We start from the raw sequence: 21,785 nt of genomic DNA on the forward strand, positions 1-21,785 counted from the left end.
ACTTAATGAAGCAGCACATTCTTCTAAGTAAGCAGCTGCCTGAAAGGATTCTGCATGGTCAAGGTGCTGGTACAGAAAAGTGGTCTGTTTAGGCCTTGTTCTGAACAGCTTGCTGTCTCAGTGGAAGTCTTGGCTCAGGAAGAAGTACAAGGTCAGGCCTCTACCTTGGGTAGCATATTAGCCCTGACCCTACAGGCTAGGGACAGACATTACATGTAAAATGGTTTACATGATGAGAAACTGGTTTAAACCTGTAACAGAACAGATGTTCAGTGCACATAAACCAGTTTGAAAAATGACTTAAACTAGTTTGATATAAAACCTGGTTGAATGTAATATCAGACTTAAACTGGTTTGACCCAAATCAGTTATGCAACATCTGTCCCATACCCCTTCCTGGTTTAAGTTAAATCAGAATCCTCCAGCATCTCAGTCACTTTGCAACTCTGGGTCAGGCTTTGCTCTCTGATACAGCCCAGTACAGGTGGCCCCTCCCCTCTGCTCCCTGGATGTAGATCCGATGGAGATTGCAGGTACAGGGCATCTACCTGGCCTCCTCCTGCTTTCCCCCCCACCCCACCCTGCTGAAGCAGGGATTCCCCCCTCCCCTCTGTCTTACATAGACACCTCTCAGCATCAGGTAGCAGACCACATGCTGGCTATGGTCCATGCTGTGGGAGACAAGGCAGACAGGACAGTGCCACTTAGGGCTCTTTGGAGCTAATCAACAAGTAGCTGGTAATGTCCCACTGTTCCTTCTTTGGAACAAGTTGTCTAAGAAGAACTTGACTCAAGGGGTGATGCATGCTCCCTGCTGTGCATCTAAATCCCTGCTGGTTCCCTCACTGACCAGCAAGGGGGGGGGGGATTCCCTTCCCAATCAGAGCATCCTGCCAGGGCCTTGATACACCCCACTCAGCTCAGCACTGTTGAAGAGAAGGGAGGCCTGCTCTAGCACCCCCCAGCTTCTAACCTGAGCCACTGCAGGCATGTGCCTGCATTTTTTTTAGTCCAGAGGGGATGTCTGAGTGGTTACAACCTGATTCAACCTAGCCAGGTTAGACTAACATGCAAAGATTGAATCAATTCAGGCTCAGGCATTTTACATGTCTTTCCCTAGCCACAGTCTCTCTGCATGTGAACTGCCCACTGAGTTCCATGAAGGTTCAATGTAGCATCAGGGCTATTATTCAAGTAATCTACAGTGGTCTCTATCTTCCAGTATTAATCTAGAATCTCTTTGAGTAGAAAAAGTATGAAAAATTCAAAGAGAAATGTAATGAGACTTCATGCACATTTTCCCCTCTCAAGAACATACTTTGTGTAAATGTTCTTAAACATTATGCTACATGGCCCATGCTACCATAGCTAATGTAGTCCAACTCTACTGAGTAGAGTAAAATGAATGTGCAGAATCTAGACATAGTAACTGGATCTTCTAAACTCATAATTCCTCTTTATTTCTATCTTTAACATAGTTACTCCATATATCATTCTGGTTTTTGACTTTTAAAAACTGTCATTTTAAAAGTTAGTAAGTTTGTGGCATTACTGCAAAAGATTCCTTCATAAGAAAAAATACATATCTGTATTACATGCAAAGAAACCACATACAAACAAAAGTTGGTCTCTAAATGATAAAGCCCTTCAGACAGTGCTTTTATGACAATTTTTTTTATACTGAGGAATTCTGTTTTAGGTACGTAAGATACTTACAGTGCAGCTTTCAAATGACTCTTGCACAGCAAGAACATACAACTGTGCCACATGAGACTATATAAAGCAAGCATTTGTTGTTGTATTATGTAGTGTTACTGGTGTTATCCAGAAACACTGTAAAGACAACAGAAATAGGGCTTGCTAATGTGGCCACTAGAAAAGAAGTAAACAGAGTGCAGAATAACTTTTCAACTGCCTCTTTGCCCTTCCTCCCCCCCCCCCCAAGTATACCCAGCATAAGATATAAGCTCTGTCTGCTATAGTGCAAATAGATGCAGAGAAAAGGAACTGCTACTCTAGATTTAACATGGTAGAAACTTCAGCAACACTACAAATCTAAATTCCAAGAAGTGTGCCTGCTTGCTTATTCTTCCCAAACAGACCTGATGACAACCGGATGACTGCACAGCCTTGAAGAGCACCCTGGGTAGGAAAGTACACCTATCAAAGAGAATAGTATAATCTATGTCAATATTTCTGACTTATTGTGCTTTGTTTGTTAAGGAGGCTTTCTGTTGTCTTTCTTTAATAAAGAGCTAGCGACAGCTAGAGCCCCTCCCTGCACAAAACGCACAAAGTTGTCCCCAGCTAATGGCCCCACAGCATAAAGTCCTTTTTCCTGAATGCATTCATATGTAAATGGGTCAACATCTATGGGATTCCTCTTGGGATTGACTGGTTGCATATTGTCCATTGCCAGGTTAATGCCATGATTTGGTAAAAAGGAGAGGTTGGGGTTTGAGCCGATAAGAACAAAAGCCATGGAAATGTTATAGACTTTCTGGTGGCCTTTCTTATCCTGAAAGATGCACTTCTTGTCCTCTGTGAAGGACATCACATGATGTTCAGGAAGGCTGATGTAACATTCATATGGCCCTGAACAAACAGCTGACTGTTCTGTCATCATCTGATGGACTTTGTGGTACTCTGGATACATCATTTTGGGAAGCTGATTGAAAATGAGGCCTGGATCACTGACTCTTCTCCGAAAAACATGGATCACTGGGATGCTGCAGTGATGAGCAAAGAGAACTGCATCAGCCGCTGTCAGGCCAGCACCTACAATGAGGATTGGATCTGATGTCATATCAACTGTCTTGTTCTTCACTGCTTCTTCAAGGGTAGAGAGCTTGTGATGAACATAAGGAAGATCCTCTCCATTGACTCCAAGCCATGAGGGACTATCATAGGTTCCTGTAGCTAAGACCACATTCTCTGCATAGATGGAGAAGGGCGTCTGATCACCCATAATGGTTTTAATGAATCCATCCACCTGGAAGAGACTTCCATTAGCAACCTGGTTATTCTCCTTATTTATCTCGGGGAAATCCCAGGGGGAATCACCATTCCCCTGAGGATCCTGCTGTGTATTGTTAGAGATTACATCTTGGCTCACTTTCTGCACAGATGTCACAACAGTCCCACAGATAAAATTCTTCTGCAGCCCTTTCTTTGCCACATAATGTTGATAATATTGAGCAATGTCTTCTGCTGTAGCTCTGTTGTTTCTGAGGCCCCTGTAATAAGATATTATCAAATTATGATCACATAATTCATCTTCTCTGATTAGTGTATTGGAGAGTCATATACCCCAACACTACCAGAGAAACTAAACCTCATTTTCTTTCCACTAATTTTATACCAGTGTAATTCAGTTAATCCCTCAACTACGAAGAAATTATCACACAAGCAGCAGCAATATTGCCTGCTATGAAGACTCCACAATTCATAGCAATTTACTTACTACTTTTTATCACTTCTGTTTTGCTTTTTGATCTGTGCTTTCTCAGAATTAAAATGTAAAAATGTAAATAAATTACAGATCCAAGAGATACTAATAGTCTATTTGCAGTTTAATATCTGACTGATTGCATTGTACCTCTGGTGGATTTGGTTTGCCAGTAGGAAATAGTACAAATATAAAAAAAGGACTACAGATTACTAAAGTTAGTGCTTTCCATGCCTCCTAACTAAACTTTAAAGCCCAAGCTTCATTTGCAGGAAAGCATTCTGAGTTGCCATGATCTCCTGAACCAAACAGAAGTTTACTGTTGGTTTCAAGGGGGAGGTGGACCTAACTGCTGGCTGCCAGCCTGCAGCCAGTTTCCCCTAGCACTGACCCCTCAACTCTCCTAGCCTGTCTCTGTTTTCAGAATGGGAGGAGGGGAAAGGGAGCAAAGGGAGCTTGTTCTAGAGGTTTCCCCAGGTGGCTCTGGGGGGTAGGGTGGGTGAATATATTTGACCCACCCTCCAGTGGGGGCTGAAAACCCCCCAGACCAAACTCCTTCTGCTCCCATTCTGAAAACAGTTTGAGGCTGACAGGCAGCACAGGCAAGTTACAGAAGATGCTCTGTTTTGAAATGTTTTCATTCATCAGAACCCTCATACAATGTGGGTTCAGATTTTTGCACAATTGGCCATTTTTGAAGTGGCCTGCAGGCATACACTTGTTATGGCTGTAGACTGCTTTCACCAGATTGGGCAAAAATTGTCACTTCCATCTATGCGCTTCATCTACAATAGGTAGCTAACTGCTGCAAGGTATTTGCACTGGTTTTACATATAAGATATAATTTTACATATAGGTGGGGGCACCTACACATGACTGTGGAGACTGCTCCAGCACACTGGAATTCCAGTGCATCTCAGCAGACTCTCTTATCCAAGTTTACTGGAGTGTGGCAATTGCTGTGCTCCAGCAGCCTCCTGCATCTTGTGTATCAGTGTCTCCACATTTAGAAAATGGTGGTGGGGGTGCTTGAACTAAAGGTCCTTGAACAAGTTTAGTTTGAGCACCCTTGCCTCCATTTTTAAAGCACAGGGACGCTGATACAGGAGATGGGGTGGTGCTTTAATTAAAGCACCCTACCCCTGCAACCCCAGAGCACATGTTAAAGTGCCCTTAGACGATAGAAACAGGGAGTTGTATAGCAGGTCTTTTCACCTTCTCTTTTTCCTCATCCAGTCTTTCAGTTGAAAATCTGGAAGCCCCATCCACTCTCCTTGGCTCAGAGTGATCATAGATCCTTCAATAAACTGAAACAAAAAGAGTCAATCATTTTAGCCTCTGAAAAAAGGCTATAATACTATCAATAATAGTACATTCCAACCATTCAATCACATGCTAGGTAATAAGACTTCAGTGAAGCTAATGGACTTCAGCCTAATTGAGCCAAAAGGTAGAAGTCAGCTGGGGTACAACTCTCATATCCATTCAAACCCTCTTACTTTTTTGGGATGTATAAAGCAGAGCCCTGTAGGATGCTACTTACCTAGAGGACTAGCTTGTTCAAGAATATTTTATGTTCCTGAATTAGGACACTTTGGCTATCCTGAGACAGACTTAAGCATAATCATTTAGACTGGAAATGGCCAACCTGCATTACATGTGCCACAGGTGGCATGGGCAGCCTCTGTGTGTGGCATGAAACAGATTGGGGAGGGGACAGGGAGTACAGTGGCAGATAGGGCAAGAAGAGGAAAGCAGAGCAACAGATCAGGCAGAGAAAGGAGACCAGAGTGGCACTTGGGGAGAGTGTAGGGTTAGTTTGTGACATGCCTACCAAAAAAGGCTGGCCCCACCAATCTAGATACACATACATGCCAGGCACCTCCAGGAGGATTCTTGCCAAGGACCAGATGGGGAATGGTTCTGTTAGCCTCATGCCACCAAGAAAGGACTGAATCTGCCGTTCCACCAAAATCCGTATCTGGACGCAATAGAGTATCAAAGAGAAGAGCCACAGGACTGTGGGATCGTCCCTCTAAGCCTTCAGAAAGGTACTGCAGATCCTAGAAGGCAGAATTGAAACTTAGAGTTCACATCACTTTGAAATGCAGCTGCTACAAACAACATCATTTGGTGTTCAGTACTGCTGAAATTCACTTAGTTAATACAAGGCTTATGAATTGTTTGAAGATATGAGAAGTGCTTAGTACTTGTGCTGGCTCTTTATACAAGAACAATTTGGAAAACAAATTAGCATGTGGTTATAGTTTGTTTTGCCAGCATTCTTAGGGTATCCAAGGGGACCATCAATGTCATTTTATTATTTACAAAGTCAAATAAAAAAAATAAAAAAAACTCAGCACATTTAATTATGCCATTATTGAGGCTTTCACCTGTTAAAAGGCCCTATCATTTTATACACACCTGGTCTAAAATGGAGACCTCTGGCAGCTCTTGTAGTTTCCTCTGTAGAACAGGATGAGGGTGAACAGAGTCTCTACTGACATATGGGATATAGCCAGACAGCAGGTAGGAAAGGCATATTCCTGAAGGGCCATTTCCTAACATACAAATAAATAAATAACTTAAAATTAGTGCTGTGATTGGAACAACAGTCTTTAGCAGAGCATCTCAGATAGATAGCATAGTTCACTGGAAGGCATCCTGGACTACAGCTCAGGAGACAGGGGTTTGATTCTTAAGTCAGCCGTCACCCTGCTGTATGACCTTGAGCAAGTCATGCTGCCTTTCCCCTTTTTTCTCTTCCTACTATAAGCTCTTTAGAGTAAAGACTTATTTTTCTTTGGTACCAGAACCCTGATCTCAGTTGGAGTCTCTTTTTCCACTGACACTAATGCTTTTAGCAAACACTGGCAGAAACTGTGGGCTTAGAGAGAGCTGAATTTTGATTGCCACAATACATAGGCATCTGGAAGCAAATAGGTTATCATTATGGAGAGATTTGGGATTTAGTTTTTACTCACTTTAGAATATTTGCTGGAGATTATCTGATGAGGCCAAAGAATTCAGTAGCAGACTTATCTTGTAATGAGTTGCTTTGAAACTTTAGGTAAATAAATATATAAATAATTCAGGTCATGGAGGAACCTAGCTATATGTGAAGCAAATGCTGTGTACCCAATACCCGATATGCCAGTTCGCAGGTTTGGGGTTGTTATTCAATACATTTCCAGAAGACTTTGGTCTTAACATGCTATAAACCCAGCAAAAAAAACCCCAAACAAACAAAACAAACTTTCTTATCCAAGTTTGAATGATTTCTAGCTTATTGATGTATTGGTTTTAAAATGGAAGTCAGTGAAGATGTTTATACTAGATTTCAGTTCAGCCCTGTAGACAGACGTTTTGTTCTTCACTCCACTCTGTTTCTCCATATATTTGCTGAAGCCATGGAGTGAGCTGGAGATCTAGCAAAAGAACCAGTCTCTTTCCCACACCAATATCATCCCACAAAATATCACACTTTGAATAAACAATGAGACAACTCATTCTTCCTAGGGAACTCCAACAGCTGTCTTAGGAAGTTAATATACATATTCTACTTCAGTATATGGCATAGTCATTTGTGGAAAGTTTTCATGTGGCTGTTTTCCAATATGCGTAATATTTTACAGTGTCTGCATACCTTGCTGTCAGTCTAAGGCTCAAAGCTGCTTACTTGCATGTCACTGACTACAATTGCATAATGCTCTGTGGGAAGAAAAAAGTCAGGGTGACACAGCAGTCTGTAAATCTGTGCAATCTCTGAGCATTTCTGTCATAATCCCCACATTGGGAGCAGTATGCTGCTGGGAGCAAAGGTCACTTCTCATTTCTGTTCCTAAGTTTGTTTTCTCTTGATGGAGTTTTCCATCCCAGCCAAACTGTTTGGATTAGACATGCCACAAAAGATTGGGTTCAAGTTAGTTTGTACTTCAAAAGAATATTGGTAGCTGTTGAGGAGTTGAGTGGTAATTTTCCCTATACTTGCCTCACTTGAAATGGTGCTTAGGACAGAAACGGTCTTTATTTGGCCTTTTGTTGTAGGAATTATGATAGACTCCCCGAGCCTTATTTAAGATATTTGATTATAAGAGTTTCAAGTTACAGATAAAGTTGTACTGTATGTATGAATGAATCTTCTTCCACTGCCACAAATGATAAGCTTCTTCATTTGAGGGTCTCATACTAATCTTCAAAACAATACCAGTAGCTGGTAGAATGAGAAGACAAAGCAGTTGAACCTATCCAGCTGATTTTCTTGAAATAAGGGAACCCTAAAAATCAGTATAATCACCCCCTGAGGGAGTGACCAAACCACAGTTCCCCTCAAATAATACCTAGCTGGCACTGTTCTTTGAAAACTGGTGTCAGATTACAGAGCTACTTCGTATAATTCCAGTGCTTCCTTTTTATGCTGAGTGGATCTTTGCATTGAAGATCTTCAGGGGAGCCTTTAACTTGCATGTGTTTTGATATCAGGCCCTTTTGAAGGCAACATGATGAATTGACCAACCTGATCAAGATAAAACAAACTTCTTTAATTGTCTGCCTAATGCTTTCTTTCAGGATGCAGCTTACTGAGACAATCATCCACATGGCAAAGCCACTGTTAACAGGAATTGAGACGTAGGTGGTGCATAGATTTTGGACTGGATCTTTTTCAAGGGAATGAATTGGATAGTGGAGATGAAACAGACCCAGACTGATCAAGGCACACAGCAAAAAGGGCAAGACTCCTATACTGTGATTCATCACGGCTGCAAAATCAGATATAACTGCTATGTATGACCATGGCTAGCTAATGTTAATGAAGCTGCACTTCCTGATTCACTAACAAGTCAAACTTTCTAATATCACAAAAAGCAGCACTGTTTTAATTTTCAGATAAAAATCTGTTTAAAAAAATGTAAATACTTAAGAGTTGGTGTACAGGCCTGTTCCAAAATTTATGGAAATGTTCCACATGACTTCAGTGAGGTTTGGAGCAGACCCCATTATAGAAGCTGAAAATATATACATTTTACATTATTAACACTATATGACACCTTCTTAGGGTTATTTCATTGAATTTGGCACCTAAGTTTCTCCAAAACACAAAACAGGCCAAACTGTGTGTACTAAATATTATAGAATTCTTTATCTCAGAACAGCCATAAATTATAACTTTCTATATTCTTAAATCAAACTACATTTTCCTCCATATACTACAGAAAATCAAAGAAAGAACTACCCAGCACACCTTTAGGTTTAATTGCCTTAGATTCTCATGCACGAGGCACCCCAGAATAAGATGCATACCTTGTATCTGAAGCAAAGAATGAAGAAAAAAAGATCTTTCTCTGTAGCAGGTAACTAAATAGTAGCAGCTAGGGAGCTGAGCCTGCTCACTGTGGATCCCACAGACTTTACTTTTACCCAGTAAAAATTGCTCTTATTGTATTTCCTTGTATATAGTGTGCACTCTAATTTCCAGCAGTTGCTTTTTGAAGAAAAAGATGTGGTATATGTGAAAAAATACAGCATAAGCCTTGGACAATTTGATGAGGAGGTCAGATGCCTGCAGCAAACATGGATTGCAAATAGAACATTTACCTATGATAACCACAGGAATTGGCTTGGAATCGCTCTTATAATACTGGTGTTTGGTCAGCACTGAATACATCTTCCTGCCTGAAAAGATTAGGACCAGAAATTCACCTGTAAAGACAAAAGGCAACCATGAACTATATTTGTTGTTATAACAAATACTATATTTTGTCTCCTTCCCATACCCTCCTACAACAGCCAAACTTAAAAATTTCACCCACATACACTGAACTTATCAACTGAGCTTCTTATTGGAAACTTAGCATCAAATTTGGATTATGCCATAAATAAAAGAAAACAGCAGCCTTCCAGCTGGCACACTTGGTAGCTTCCACTCATGGCAGGTCAAGGACTAAAATAAACATAGCATGTTACAGGTGAATTGTGGTACAGCTGCATTGGGGGAGCCTTCCTTTCATCTACACTGGGACAGTGTACAGCAACCACAAAGGCCCCTTAATTATTTTTCAAATTTTTCTGCTAATGCAAATTATTACTGCATATTATGATGAATTTTATTGTTCTAGGAAATCTGCACACTCCATGAGTATTAGAGCATGCATTTTAATCAAAACTTCTCCCTGAAGGCTTGAAAACTGCTGGCCTCTTTTAATATGCCCCATTGCAGTGCTAGAGTTTTGAGTCATTTGAAGTACTAAAACTAAATCAGTGGATGCCTTCATTAACAAGTATGTTAATTAACTCCTTTGTCTTCTTGTAATGATATACGTTACTGTCACAGATTTACAGGATGCAAAATATTTACATTCAGCTAGTAATCTAATATGTTGTGTTACAAAACACTGTAGTTACGTTTCCAAACACAAAATGCAAACAATGCATAGTCTTACTAGACAAGTTTCATGCAGATTTAAGGTTGTGGAGAGGAAATAAAATTTAAGTCAAGAGCAGGATAAGGCTACATGTTCTGTACCAGGACAGCCAGCTGATCTGGGTTACGACAACAGAACATGGCACAAAACTATGTTACTGCTCCTATGGAATTTCTTGTTTGGAGTTTGGAGAGCCATAGAAGTCCTCTAATTCTGCTTCCTTCAATAGCAGGCTCCCTTGGCCTCTGGCCATTCTGTTCTTCTCCTGTAAACAAGGATGGCAGCAGTTCAAGAGCTGTAGACTATCAGTGACCATCTGCCTCATCTGTGACTTTTGATATGTGACAGGGATGCAATGATCATGGGAAATGATTACTGGTGCTTGTAGGTGAGAACTACATCACTAGCAGTTCTGCAAAAGATGACCCACACAGTGTGTCCACATACATATATAGTTGTAGATCAAAACTTAAGTCATTAAATGATGACTAATACACCTGTCATTTGAAAGAGAATAGCAATCTGCATTGCTCGGTACAATAGAATTAGCAAACCAATCCCCACCATGTCATTCTGGTATTTTAATTCAAGAAGACAGGATATAGATGGGTAAACAAAGTGTAAGGTATTCACATCTACCTTCCTGCTACCTTAGGCTGCAATGACTTTTCCCTCTTCTATAAATAGTGCTAAAGTCCTTTGAAATGCATTTGATTAGTCACTTATTCTTGCAGTGTGGCTAATCAAGACAGTAAAAAGAGTTCCAAATTTTATTGTGGTTACTATGACTAGGAAAAAAAAAGGTTAAAACAAACTAGCTTTCAAGCAATTTAAATATTGAAATTAAGAACACTGTCATTTTGTAAACCTCAAAACAGTTCCAAGCTCCACTTAAGAACTGAGCCTAGCAGGGTATTATATGCTTTTTCACTAAGTGTAGGAAATTATCTGGCAAGTAGGCTGTGTCTTCCCAAACAAGTTTGGCAAATCATAATATCTGCCACAAACCTCTCACCAACAAAGCAATATTCCACTTAAACCTGAATTCTACAATCGCCACCCATTGCTGGAATGTATTAAGATCCATGGAGATTGAATAAGAAGCCACAAAACCCACTATCAAATTTAAAAAAAAAAAATCTTGCAAGCAGATTTGTCTAAATTGGAAGTAAAGAAATTGGTATTCCTATATGCAGAATATCTCTGTTATAAATTAATTGCAGTGCCAATATATACCTCCTGCCTGCCATCTGTAGGAACCCTATTAACATTACAAATTCTTATATGTACCCTACTACAGTGGATCCTGTAGATCAAGAAAACATGTTGTTTGCAAGACACTCTACCATTGTTCCTAGACACTAAAAATTAAAAAATTTAAAACTGAGACTGACAGAGAGAATTATGATATTCCCAGCAGCACTGCTCACTCAGTAGTGTTGCCCATGGGCCAATGAATGTTGGAGACCAGTGCTGTATTGAAATAAATTGCCCCTGAAATGCTGACCATGGTAGCTATTCCAAGAAGGGTTAGGTTCACCCCAGTACAGAGAGGCCATGCAAGGCTGATGCCTCATTTAAGTCATATATAAACTTCATGCAAGTCCTGTTCATAGAGCTGAATTTCACTTACATTGAGTGAAATTCAATTGAGTGAAAGGTGAATTAAAATTAATACCCTCTTTCTGAGGAGTAAAAACAGGTTTTTAAATGCAGTAACTGAATATGCCAATTGTACTAGATTAGCTGGATTAGTGATGGCATCAGGTAGGCTGGAAATAAGGGTGATAGTGAAGAATGTTGATTACAAAACGACAAGTTTTCTTGGAGGGATATGGCTAACTCAAAGCCTGGTAGAGCATTAGTCTTCCTGAACAATAGCATTGTAGATCTTCTTGAAGGCATGAAGGCCAACCTACCCTTAGGGGGTTTTTTGTTTTGGTTGGTGTGTTTTGGTTTTTTGTTTGTTTTTGTTTTTTGGGGGGGGGAGGGGGAAGAGACAGTCAACATTCCATGGCCTGGGTTTGAGAGATGTCAAAGCATCCATAATTGCTCATTAGAAATTAACACATGCTTGTCTATTGCTCTACTTCCAGGTTCCAGGGATTTTTTTTCCCCCACTAGCTTTCTAGTACTGGTAAACTACGTGCTTCCACTGACAGAAACTATGTACCAGGGAACCCCAACCTAGTTAACTGCAATCAGAGGGGAATCAGGACTTTTTGTAGCCAGTGGGGGCAGACTGTTGCAACAAGAACTCCAGCCTTGGGGCTGGAGCCTGCTAAGATCCTTGGGGAAACTGCGGAGCAAGAACAATCCAACAATTAATTAGGCTGAGTAAGAACCACTGGGCACATCGCCAGGGGCAGCAGTCAGCTGATCAAAAGGGACATGGCTTGGCTGCTTATAAGCTGTGGCATGCAGTGTAGGCTTACAGGCTGCAGGGGAAAGGTGGTACTTTGGGGCTGAAGAAAAATTAAGGACCTTCTTTATGAAGGTGACAATTATTATGGTCCTGATAAAGTTGAGTCCGAGTTAAAACCAGATGGTTAACTTTGTGGGTTGGTTTTCTTTTATTTAAAATTTGTGGGTGTAGGGAAGGTCAGGAGGCTGTGCCAGGGGTTCTTCAGCTTTGGTCAGATGTGAGGGGCTGGAAACCAGGAACCCAGAGTCTGAGGCAATGTACCTGGACTGAGAGGGTTCAGGCAGATAAAATATGCAAGGCCAGCAGTGCTGCAAAAGATTCTTAAATCCAAACTCACATCAGATAAAATGCAGGCTAAAAGACCACATTACACCCATTTCAGAGCTTGTATCTAGTTAAAGTTAGGTGGCTGATGCCTCTGGATATCACTTTGTTTTGATCCAGGGTTACATACAACTTTATTATCCATCAGTGTTTTAACTAGTACCTTAGCAGAGCCCTACTGATTAAAAAGGGGAGGGAAATTCTCTCTGCCTTGGAGCTTCTCTGTCTGGTTTATGGTAATAATTTCAGTTACGTCTTTACGCATCGCAAAATTTATGCCTCTGGGCCAAGTTCCTCCTCAGTTTACACCTCTTTCCCAATCTGTTTACTGGATTTGTGAGTCCTGGAAAAACATGACTGAATGCAAAATAGCAAATACACAATACAAGCAGATGAAGTCACAAGCAAAGGAACCAAAGGCAAAAATCTTTTGACCACTCAGAACTTTGGGCACCTATACACATGCAGAGAGGCTGCTCTGATAGGTTGCAATTATGGCATATTGGAGCAGACTCAATTAACTGAGTCTGCTGGAACATAGTAATTACTGTGCTCTAGCAGATTCAAGCGTAACATGTATCATCAGTGTCCCTGTGCTGAAAGATGGTAATGGGGGAGCATTAACTCAAACTCAAAGCACCCCTAAGCCATCTTTCAGTGAAGAGACACTGATACATGTGACACTCTGGGTGCTTTAATTGGAGCCACTCTAAAGTGTTCCTGCCCCTCCCCCCCCCCAACTCCTGGAGCATGTGTATAAATGCCCTTAGAGGCTTACACCAGTACTTCTTACAGTAAAATTAACATATCAGGCTGAATTCTGCTCTTTCAGCAAGGTTACTCAAGCACAGCAGTTTACCTAAATTTTATACTGAATTTGTTTCCATCCATGCGATAAGAGAGGCTGATCTAACAAGAAACATGAGACCATCCTTCCTTTTAGTTTCCCTTTAAGTAAACTAGATTGCCTAGCATTACCGTACTCAGTGGCACAACTCACAGTATTGGCTCCTAGTTTAGGATTCCATCCTGATAATGTTCTTCACTCCCTTTGTGCCCCACTAATTTGGGAAACACTATCTGTTCTATTATTATAGTGCTCCAAAATTCATCCTCTCATTACCTCAGCAATAAGACACATTGATAGCAACGTTACATAAAACTTTCTTTGCTGAAAAAAGTGACTAACATCAACCTAGGAGTAAAAATTCTGTTGTACTCATTAAAATTAAAGCTTTTACACGCATTGAGCAAGCCTGAGGGACACTTACTGTTTCCAGACTGCGCAACTGAAACATTATTAATGGAGGGGGAAAAAAAATGATGCGTTAGCAGAGCATTATAACTAATATAATTTCATAAAGAGGGAAAGTTTTTTCATCCTTACTTGAGCAAAACTCCCAGAAAAATCAATGGGAATTTTGCTTGAATGAGAACCACAGAACTGGGCCAACAAACCAGATAGAGAGAGTTCAGGGAGAGCAGCACAGCTGGCATATAAATAATTGAAAAGTCTGCAGGTATTTCTGAGTCTCAGGTGTAACACAGGCAACATTATCATGTCATAAGCCTAGCAATTCCATCAACTATTGATTCCTTCATCTCACCATTAATTTCTCCAGCAGATCTTTGTACTGTAATTTGATTTTATTCATTCATATTTTAAAATCCTGAACCTCCTGCAACAGTTTAAACCTTATTACAACCTTCTAAAGTTTGGGCTTTTTTCCCCTCCCCTCAAGTTTTCAGTATTGTATACTTGTTCCCAATACACATAGACACAGCTTAAAGATTTGAGAATAAACCAATTATGTGGTACTTAAAGATAATACCCTTTTTCTAAAAGCATTTTCTTATGCTATTTTATAAAGCAATATGCTACAAACTGCCCGGGTAAAAAAGCTTTCTATTCATTTCCAGTCCTCTTACCTTAGTAAAGGGAGTTGGTGAGAAAGAACAAAGTCTTAATACAAACGCTTGTATTGCTAGAGAAGCATGACAGACTATGAGTCTTGAGCGTATACTGTATTGCTCTCTGTTCCAAGACAGCTGCTTAAATATAGTAGGCAACCAGCTCTTGGTTTGAAGGAGGTGGGATTGAAACTGCTGTGGGAGGGACTAGGAAAATTACTCATAAGCATGATTCAGCAATCATGGCTAGGTTTTCCAGTTTATGAATGAATCATGCAGAGTAACTTACCCATACTCAGCTGATAGCATGAGGCAACACAAACACATGCAAAAGCAGCCTTAAGTGAACCAAGGTATGCAGGGCTCCTGCCTGACAAGAATTCAACACCAAACAGGTTTTATGGTTTAATTTTTAGATTTAAATATTTTTGTAGGCTAAGACTTTAGAACAATTTAATGTAAGTTTTATTGTGGTACTACCTGGAGTTTCTCTATAAATAAAACACAGCTGCAGCATGCTTTCTTTAACACTGAGGAACTTTTTGGACTATATAAAGTAAATGGTATTGCAATTGCAGCTGGCCAAAAATAAAAGGAAACTTGCAACATCTTCCCTTAGGATTGATATTTTGATTACAATTATATTTGTAAGAAATAGGCTGGTGTTTAGAATTGCTCAACTGTATTATAGGTCATGTACTTCCCATAGAAATTTACTTTTAGCTCAAGAAATAAACCCTTTCTCTGTTTTCTCCATTTGGGTCTTATTAGATATAGTTTGCTATGGCTATGACTTCACTATGACTGTGATGTCACAAATGGCAATAGATCTGCCGCTCTATAAAGATTAGATGTAAGCACCTGATTTGTCTCTTTAATGTCCCATTCTTTCTGGTCTGTATTAGACTGTATATTAAAGATATCATATTTTTTCAAACATGCCATTTAAAAATGTATACTATTATAATAGGAAACCTTGTACAAAACAAGGTTAGTGTTACCTGTACCTTTGGGAAATTGTACTCAATATGACAATTGTCTTGTATTCCTGCAGAAAAGTCAGGAGACCAAAGTAGGAGTCTCAGTCAAATCAAATGGCTCGGTAAGGCTATTAGGACTGGGTCTTTGGTGAATTCAAAGCATTCAAATAATTTGAAACCATAATGTTTCCAGTTGAAGGAGGGAGCTTAGATGAAGACAGCTAGTCATCAGCACTTACTACTTACTCTCTGAAGCATTTTTTTTCAAATCAAAGCTCTAGGAAATGAAAGAGAAGTACTGGCACTTGGTTAAGGGGGATATTTAAAAAAACTGATATGGGGGAAAATGTAAGACAAAAGCAGTTGATGAACTGAGAATTCTAGATTCTCCAGAACCTATCTGAAAGGATTCAGTGTACTCTATTTCAATTTCTCCAGAATGATTTTCAGTACTTCTGTATCCGCTGGCTTTGGAAACTCTCCAAAGTGGCTGGAACTCTGAGCATTGCCCAGTAATTATGTGTGAAAACTATTCTGATTCTTGGAGAAGAGCAAATAACTGAGACCTTTTCCTGCATTTTCACATCTGTATTTTCTAACTCCTAATAAATCTCTCTATTCATAATTACCTAAAAGAAATGAAAGTTCTCAAAGAAACTGGCAGGATCATTTAGTTGGAACAACCTTATTTCAATAATTTATGTCACAGTTTTATAAATGAAGATACTATGTCTTAAACTCATACCATATTACATTTCAATTATATAAGAAAGAAGAATCAACAATATTTATTCTTGGCATAGGGACAAAAGAAAAGCATCTGATTGGCTATTTGGGTAAGCAGCAGATTTAGGAATAACATCTGTATCATGGGCAGATCTAGGATTTTAAATGGGGGGTGGTGGCAGATGGTGTGGCACATCACATATAACACAGCACATTTTTCTCCAGTTAAAGAAACTGAAAGCTTTATTAATATGATAGGCAGCTATAGCTATATTATTCAGTTTAAAATCAAAGCAAAAAAATCTATATTTATTGGAATATACATTCATTTTCTGAATTATGTATTACATTTAAACACAAACTAGGCAAACAATAGCGAAAGATATTATTGCATCGGTCCCGTAGTCTTTATAGTTAAATGTACATCTCTTACTCAGATTCATAAAACAAAACCTAGTTTTCTTATTTTTGACAGTGACTCCAATACTTCAGCCCCAGTCATTTCTACACCTGAGTGAGAATTACCACACCTGAGTTAAGGTTTTTAGCTAGAGCTAAAAACAGCCTGCGGGACTGTGAAATATGAAAGAGACATTTCCAGAAATGGCTAACAGACAGCAACACTGCAGAAGAAAAGATAATTTGAAGAGTGAAGCACCAAGACCATTAAAAAGGAGAGTCAGTCATTAACACCTGTGAAGTCAAGAGAGATTAGCAGGAATGGGGTAGATGATAATGAGTCATAAAGCCAATTAACTCAGTCAGTACGACCTGTTTCAAATGAGGCAGTTGGTTTTAAAGTTTGGGTGGAGCAAGAATCAAAAAGGGGTGCAACTGCACTGCCCTTGGATCCACCCTGGATCCATATGCATCTCTTCAGATATGCAGTTGTGTGCTTTCCCGCTCTAGATTTACATAAAAGAAACTCAATTTGTATCTAACATTACATATATAAACCCGGGATTTCTTTCCCCAACTAAAAGCCTTATTATATTTTTGCAAATACTATGATTCTGCACTGAAAAACACCTCACTATTACAATAGCACCGCTTGCACTTTAGTTGCCTGCTCTGAAGGATCATTGAAGGCAAACTTCTTTATTTGGTTTGGTGGTTAGCAAGAGCTGTCCTCACATGCACGTCACATTGAGTCTGTTCCAGTTTTGGTCCTCCTTATGTGTGACTGTGTGGGAAAGGGAAAGTGTGACTAAACATTCTGAGCCTAATGGAGTTTGTTTCTGGGGCCAACTTTTCCAGGAGACAAAGCAATTGCATAATCTACAGTTGTCCAGGCAGGCAGCCTCTGACTGACAAGTACTCATGATCCCCTGCTCAGTTTTTGTTGACACACTTATGAAGAGTGTCATTCAGATGAATAGGCTCAGAAAGAAAGTTCAGGATCCTGCATACAACTGTAACATGACTTTGCATTATCTCTTGTAAGCAACTTTCTCAGGGGCTGCACCTAACTCAGCAGTTTCAGCTCAGTTTGTGTTGTGAATTGGCACTAACATTTTTGTTCCAGTTTTGGACATTTAAATAACTTTTTAGCCAGCTCTAGATTTCTCCAGCAACAAGCTGAATCTTTTCCAACCTGTGAGTTTGTAGGAACTCTGTCTGCTTAGGTGCTAAGTTGTTACTTTTTCTTCTCTTGTTGCAAGGCATGGCAGGAAGTTACAGCAGAACTGAAGAATCCAGGAGCTTCTGTGCAACATAGCCTATGGAAGCTGATTTAAAGCAAGAGGGAAAGATGGAAGGGGCATTTGTGACTCCAGAAGGCTTCTGTTTTGTTCTCTCTCTCTCAATTTTTCCATAAAAAATTAAACAGTAGAGCTGAGGCTCAAACAAATAATATCCGTGAAATTCAGAACTTAAGGCATAGGTAATCTAGAATATCAGTGGCATGGCATGGTATCTAATGGAAAGGGTCACTAATGTAGCAGCTCTACACAAGTTCATGTTTCCTAAAAAAAATAGGTTGGTTATGAAATAAGGGCTTCTGGTGGTGAGGACCATGTTTTGGCACATTAAGGGCTAGCTTGTGCCTTTGGCCATATTGCTGTCCATAACAGTTAAATGCAGCCTGAATATTCCATAGACGCAAACTTTGCCTGCTGTCTCAGTGACCGGACAGAATATCTCCAAAGTGTATGGAAACATTGGATATACTGCAGAGGGACTAAAATGGTGTGAGAAGATTGTGGCTTGCAAGAAGAGCAGATGTGGTTCACTCTGGCAACTGTTAAGCACATCTCTTTTTCTTTCAAGTCACCCTTCATAGACAGCAGTGCTGTTTGCCCCATTGTCTTTACTTGCAGGTTCACATCGTCTGTCTTGGGTCAGTCAGGACATATTTTGCTTTGGAAGTGACTCAGCAGGATAAGCTCCTAGTGAAAACCCCAGATACTCTGTGTGCAAAACAACCACCAAATGTCCCAAAGAGATCTACAGCACTGTTTTCTTCCATCCACAACACCCCTGGTGTTGACAGAGTTTTTTGTGTTATCCATAAGAACATTTCAGGTCACATTCTATTCAGATATATCTGTACTGTACCCCTGAAGCTGATGAGGCGGATTTGTACTGATTGAAAGGATTTTAAGAAATAATGTATTTTCATAGTCAGGATTCATGGCTCCTCTTTGGTTACAGACAATTTATGACTGTTTGAGACAGAATGTTCATTTCATTGCATTACAAGCATTCCTAGGGCCTCCACCTATCCCTCTGGCATAGGTTTAGGTGTACTTCCACAGAGTGCCAAACTATCCTGGCACACTGCATTGTTTCACAAGTTAGAACTACATGTTCCTGCTGCTTTGTAATTACTGGCACACTCCCAGCTTGATCTATTGTACGGACAAGGACAGTGATCTTACTGTTTAGTGTTTCATCTGACTCCAGAAAAAAATACAAAATAAAAAAACCAAATATTTTTTTCATCAGCTTCTCCTAGTGGGGCTCACTCAACTGTTCAGAATGAAATGTGGAAAAAATGACCCAGGTTTTTAGTTCTATACCTGTTCATGCTAATTAAATGTTTAGCTTCAGTTTGGTTATCCAAAAAGTATTTCCCCCTGCAACACACACAATGTGGGAACATTTACACCTATGAAAAATGTGGCTTAGCAACTTATAGATTAAATTTACTTACTCAGTGATGGCATGCAGCCTGACACCGACTTCAAAAGTACTCTTAGGGTGCATCTAATATGAGACGTTTGTGCACAGTAGACTAATTCTACTGTGCATTAAGCCTGAAGTTTTCAGCCCACTGCACCTTAACCCACACAGGGTCATCTGTCATAAGTTTTGCCTGTCAGCAGCTCGAGGTGCAGTTCCCCCCAAACTCCTACACCTATCTCCTTGAAGCTTGGCAGGCTTTGTGGCCTCATCCGGGGCTACTACCCCTGCAGTTTTCACCCCCCTGTGGTGTAACACATACATGTGACGTGAGTTTTGCTTTCAGGAATTTGGGGTGCAGTTCCCCCTGGGACCCTGCACTGATCTTCTTGATGCTTGGCATGCCTCATGCTCTCATCAGAAGCTACCATCCCTGCAGGTTTCATCCAAATCAGACAAAAAAAACCAAAGTTATAGATATTTCATTGATTCCCCATTATACCCTATGGCCAGATCTCTGAAGCGGCTCCAAAGCTTTTCCGGAGCCTAACAAAGCCAGCACTTTGGACATGCTGCTGCAGACGCCAAAGTGTTCAAAGCTTCTCCAGATCCAAAGCACGGTCCGAAGCCTCGCACAGCCCTACTGGATGTCTGTCCCCAGGCTTTGCCCCTAAGTGCCTACCTTGGGAGTGCAGACACAGCATGCACTGTAAATAGTCTGCACAGTGAAGATGATGCTTTACTGGTTGCGGGTGAGATAGGTGGTGGAGGGGGGAAGTGGGGGTGGGGAGAGGGAAGGAGGAGGGGAAGTTAGTTTGTAGAGGAGAATAAACTGCTTTTTGGATAACTGTCTGCAGTAAGCATGGTCCTGGGGGGGGTTGTGGTGGGGTGGGGGTCTGTGGGCAGCTGTCCAGGCGGGCTACAATGGGGAGTGCAGAAGGAGATGGTCAGCCACCACCTCCTGCACCTGGTACCCTGGCCTCCTGGCAGGTGAGCAGCTTGCCCAGGGCCTCTCTGCAGGGGGGAGGTGGGGTCAGGCATCTTCCACCCAACTGTGCCTCCTCCACCCAGGCCTTATGGAACAGCTCCCCCCAGATGCCTCACAGATGTAACGTAGCCTGTACACTGCAATGATGACCTGGGGGATGTTGGCTTTGGCAATCTTGGAGGTCAGTGATGAGGATGCATCAACATCCCTTCAGGCACCCAAAGTTGCACTCTCCCAAAAGCGTGGGTCCTGCCCAGATACCTGTTGAAATATGCCTGGTGGGGATCCAGCTGGCAGGTATACAGCTGCATGAGCCAGGGAAGAGCAGATAGGTAGGGTCCCCAGTGAGGTGGGACAGGACCACCATTGCCCCCAGCTGGAGATTTGGTACCCCCAGCATGAAGTGCCTGCTCTCTACCAGGTACTGCAGAGTTGCGGAAGATGCAGGCAGCATGGATGCTGCCTGCTCAGCCAGCACTCACATGGGTGACAGCCTGGAGCATAACAGACTGGAAGCCCTGCCAGCTGTAGTAGGGGCGGTCACTGCAGGGCGTGCAGGTGACAGGTTCTGGGTCCTGATGCACTGGGGCAATTTACCCCTCAGCATTTGCACATGTAGATGTGCCCAGTATGGGCAGGACTTCAGTGTAGTTTGCCATGCTGTGGCTCCTCCCTTCCAATGACCAAAAGGCACTTTGTGGACATACATTATTTTGGCCTCAGAGGTAAGGAAGGATGTCCTGAGATAAAGCTATATATAAAAGCTTTTTTTTTTAAAATAACAGATTAAACTTCACAGTCTCTCTGCCAGGTGGGAGAGAAGGTTGTATGCCTTACAAATGAATCAACAGGGACATACAGTTGAAGTTATTTTCTGTCAAATTCTCACAGTCAAATTATGGATAAAATGTAAAAGTTGCCTATGTGGAAAGTTAGGACACAGCAAGCCAGTGCATGAATTTAAAGCACATTGGCTACTGCATCCTAACTCGCCTATGGACAATTTTAGCATTCATTAATGTGTGTGGGGTAGCTTTCTCCACTTTAAAAAGTAGGGTTAAGCGGCCTTGCACAAAGGTCATGCTAGTGAACAGCAATAGGTCTGCATCACTTCCTTCACATTCTAAAAGTGCCTCTGAGGAGCACAGCCCTGCCCCTTCCCCCCCACCCCCTTCCTGAACAATGTGGGCTAAACCTGGAAATGAGGTGGTTGTATGGTCCTAAGGTGTCCTCCACTCTCCATCTCTCTCTCTCTCTCTCTGGCATGCATTAGAGTGGTTCCAAGAGCAACTTCAAGGGGGCTTCGCTGAATCATTTCCAGATTTGGTAAACAGGGCGGTAGAGTAGGTGAGTGGAGTCAGCTTCTTAGCAGCACTCTCAAGATGCTACTTAAAGCATTATAGACATATCCTAAATGTGTCCAGATGGGGAATTTGTG

General features: G+C 41.1%; 1 protein-coding gene across 1 annotated transcript; it reads right to left on the minus strand.

Moving 5' to 3' along the window:
* Positions 1-591: 591 nt before the first annotated feature.
* On the minus strand, positions 592-14,666 carry OSGIN1 (oxidative stress induced growth inhibitor 1). The gene is made up of 6 exons (XM_090063436.1): positions 14,549-14,666; positions 9,044-9,148; positions 5,873-6,009; positions 5,320-5,511; positions 4,664-4,755; positions 592-3,236 (listed from the first exon to the last, which is right to left on the minus strand). Exons 2-6 carry the CDS (start codon positions 9,111-9,113, stop codon positions 2,219-2,221), a joined length of 1,509 nt encoding a protein of 502 aa, XP_089919562.1. The 5' UTR covers positions 9,114-9,148; positions 14,549-14,666; the 3' UTR covers positions 592-2,218.
* Between the last annotated feature and the right edge of the window lie 7,119 nt (positions 14,667-21,785).

The sequence above is a fragment of the Crocodylus siamensis genome, chromosome 9 (assembly GCF_052110815.1).
Source record: "Crocodylus siamensis isolate JL-2025a chromosome 9, ASM5211081v1, whole genome shotgun sequence".
NCBI classification, from domain to species: Eukaryota; Metazoa; Chordata; order Crocodylia; family Crocodylidae; genus Crocodylus; species Crocodylus siamensis.

Excerpts from the sequence above, each read along its gene's own strand:
- OSGIN1 (XM_090063436.1), bottom strand. The coding sequence starts at position 9,113 with ATGTATTCAGTGCTGACCAAACACCAGTATTATAAGAGCGATTCCAAG. Across the intron at positions 6,010-9,043 it reads AATTCCTGTGGTTATCATAG|GAAATGGCCCTTCAGGAATA; the intron begins GTAAATGTTCTA and ends TTTGTATGTTAG. Across the intron at positions 5,512-5,872 it reads AGGTCTCCATTTTAGACCAG|GATCTGCAGTACCTTTCTGA; the intron begins GTGTGTATAAAA and ends TCTGCCTTCTAG.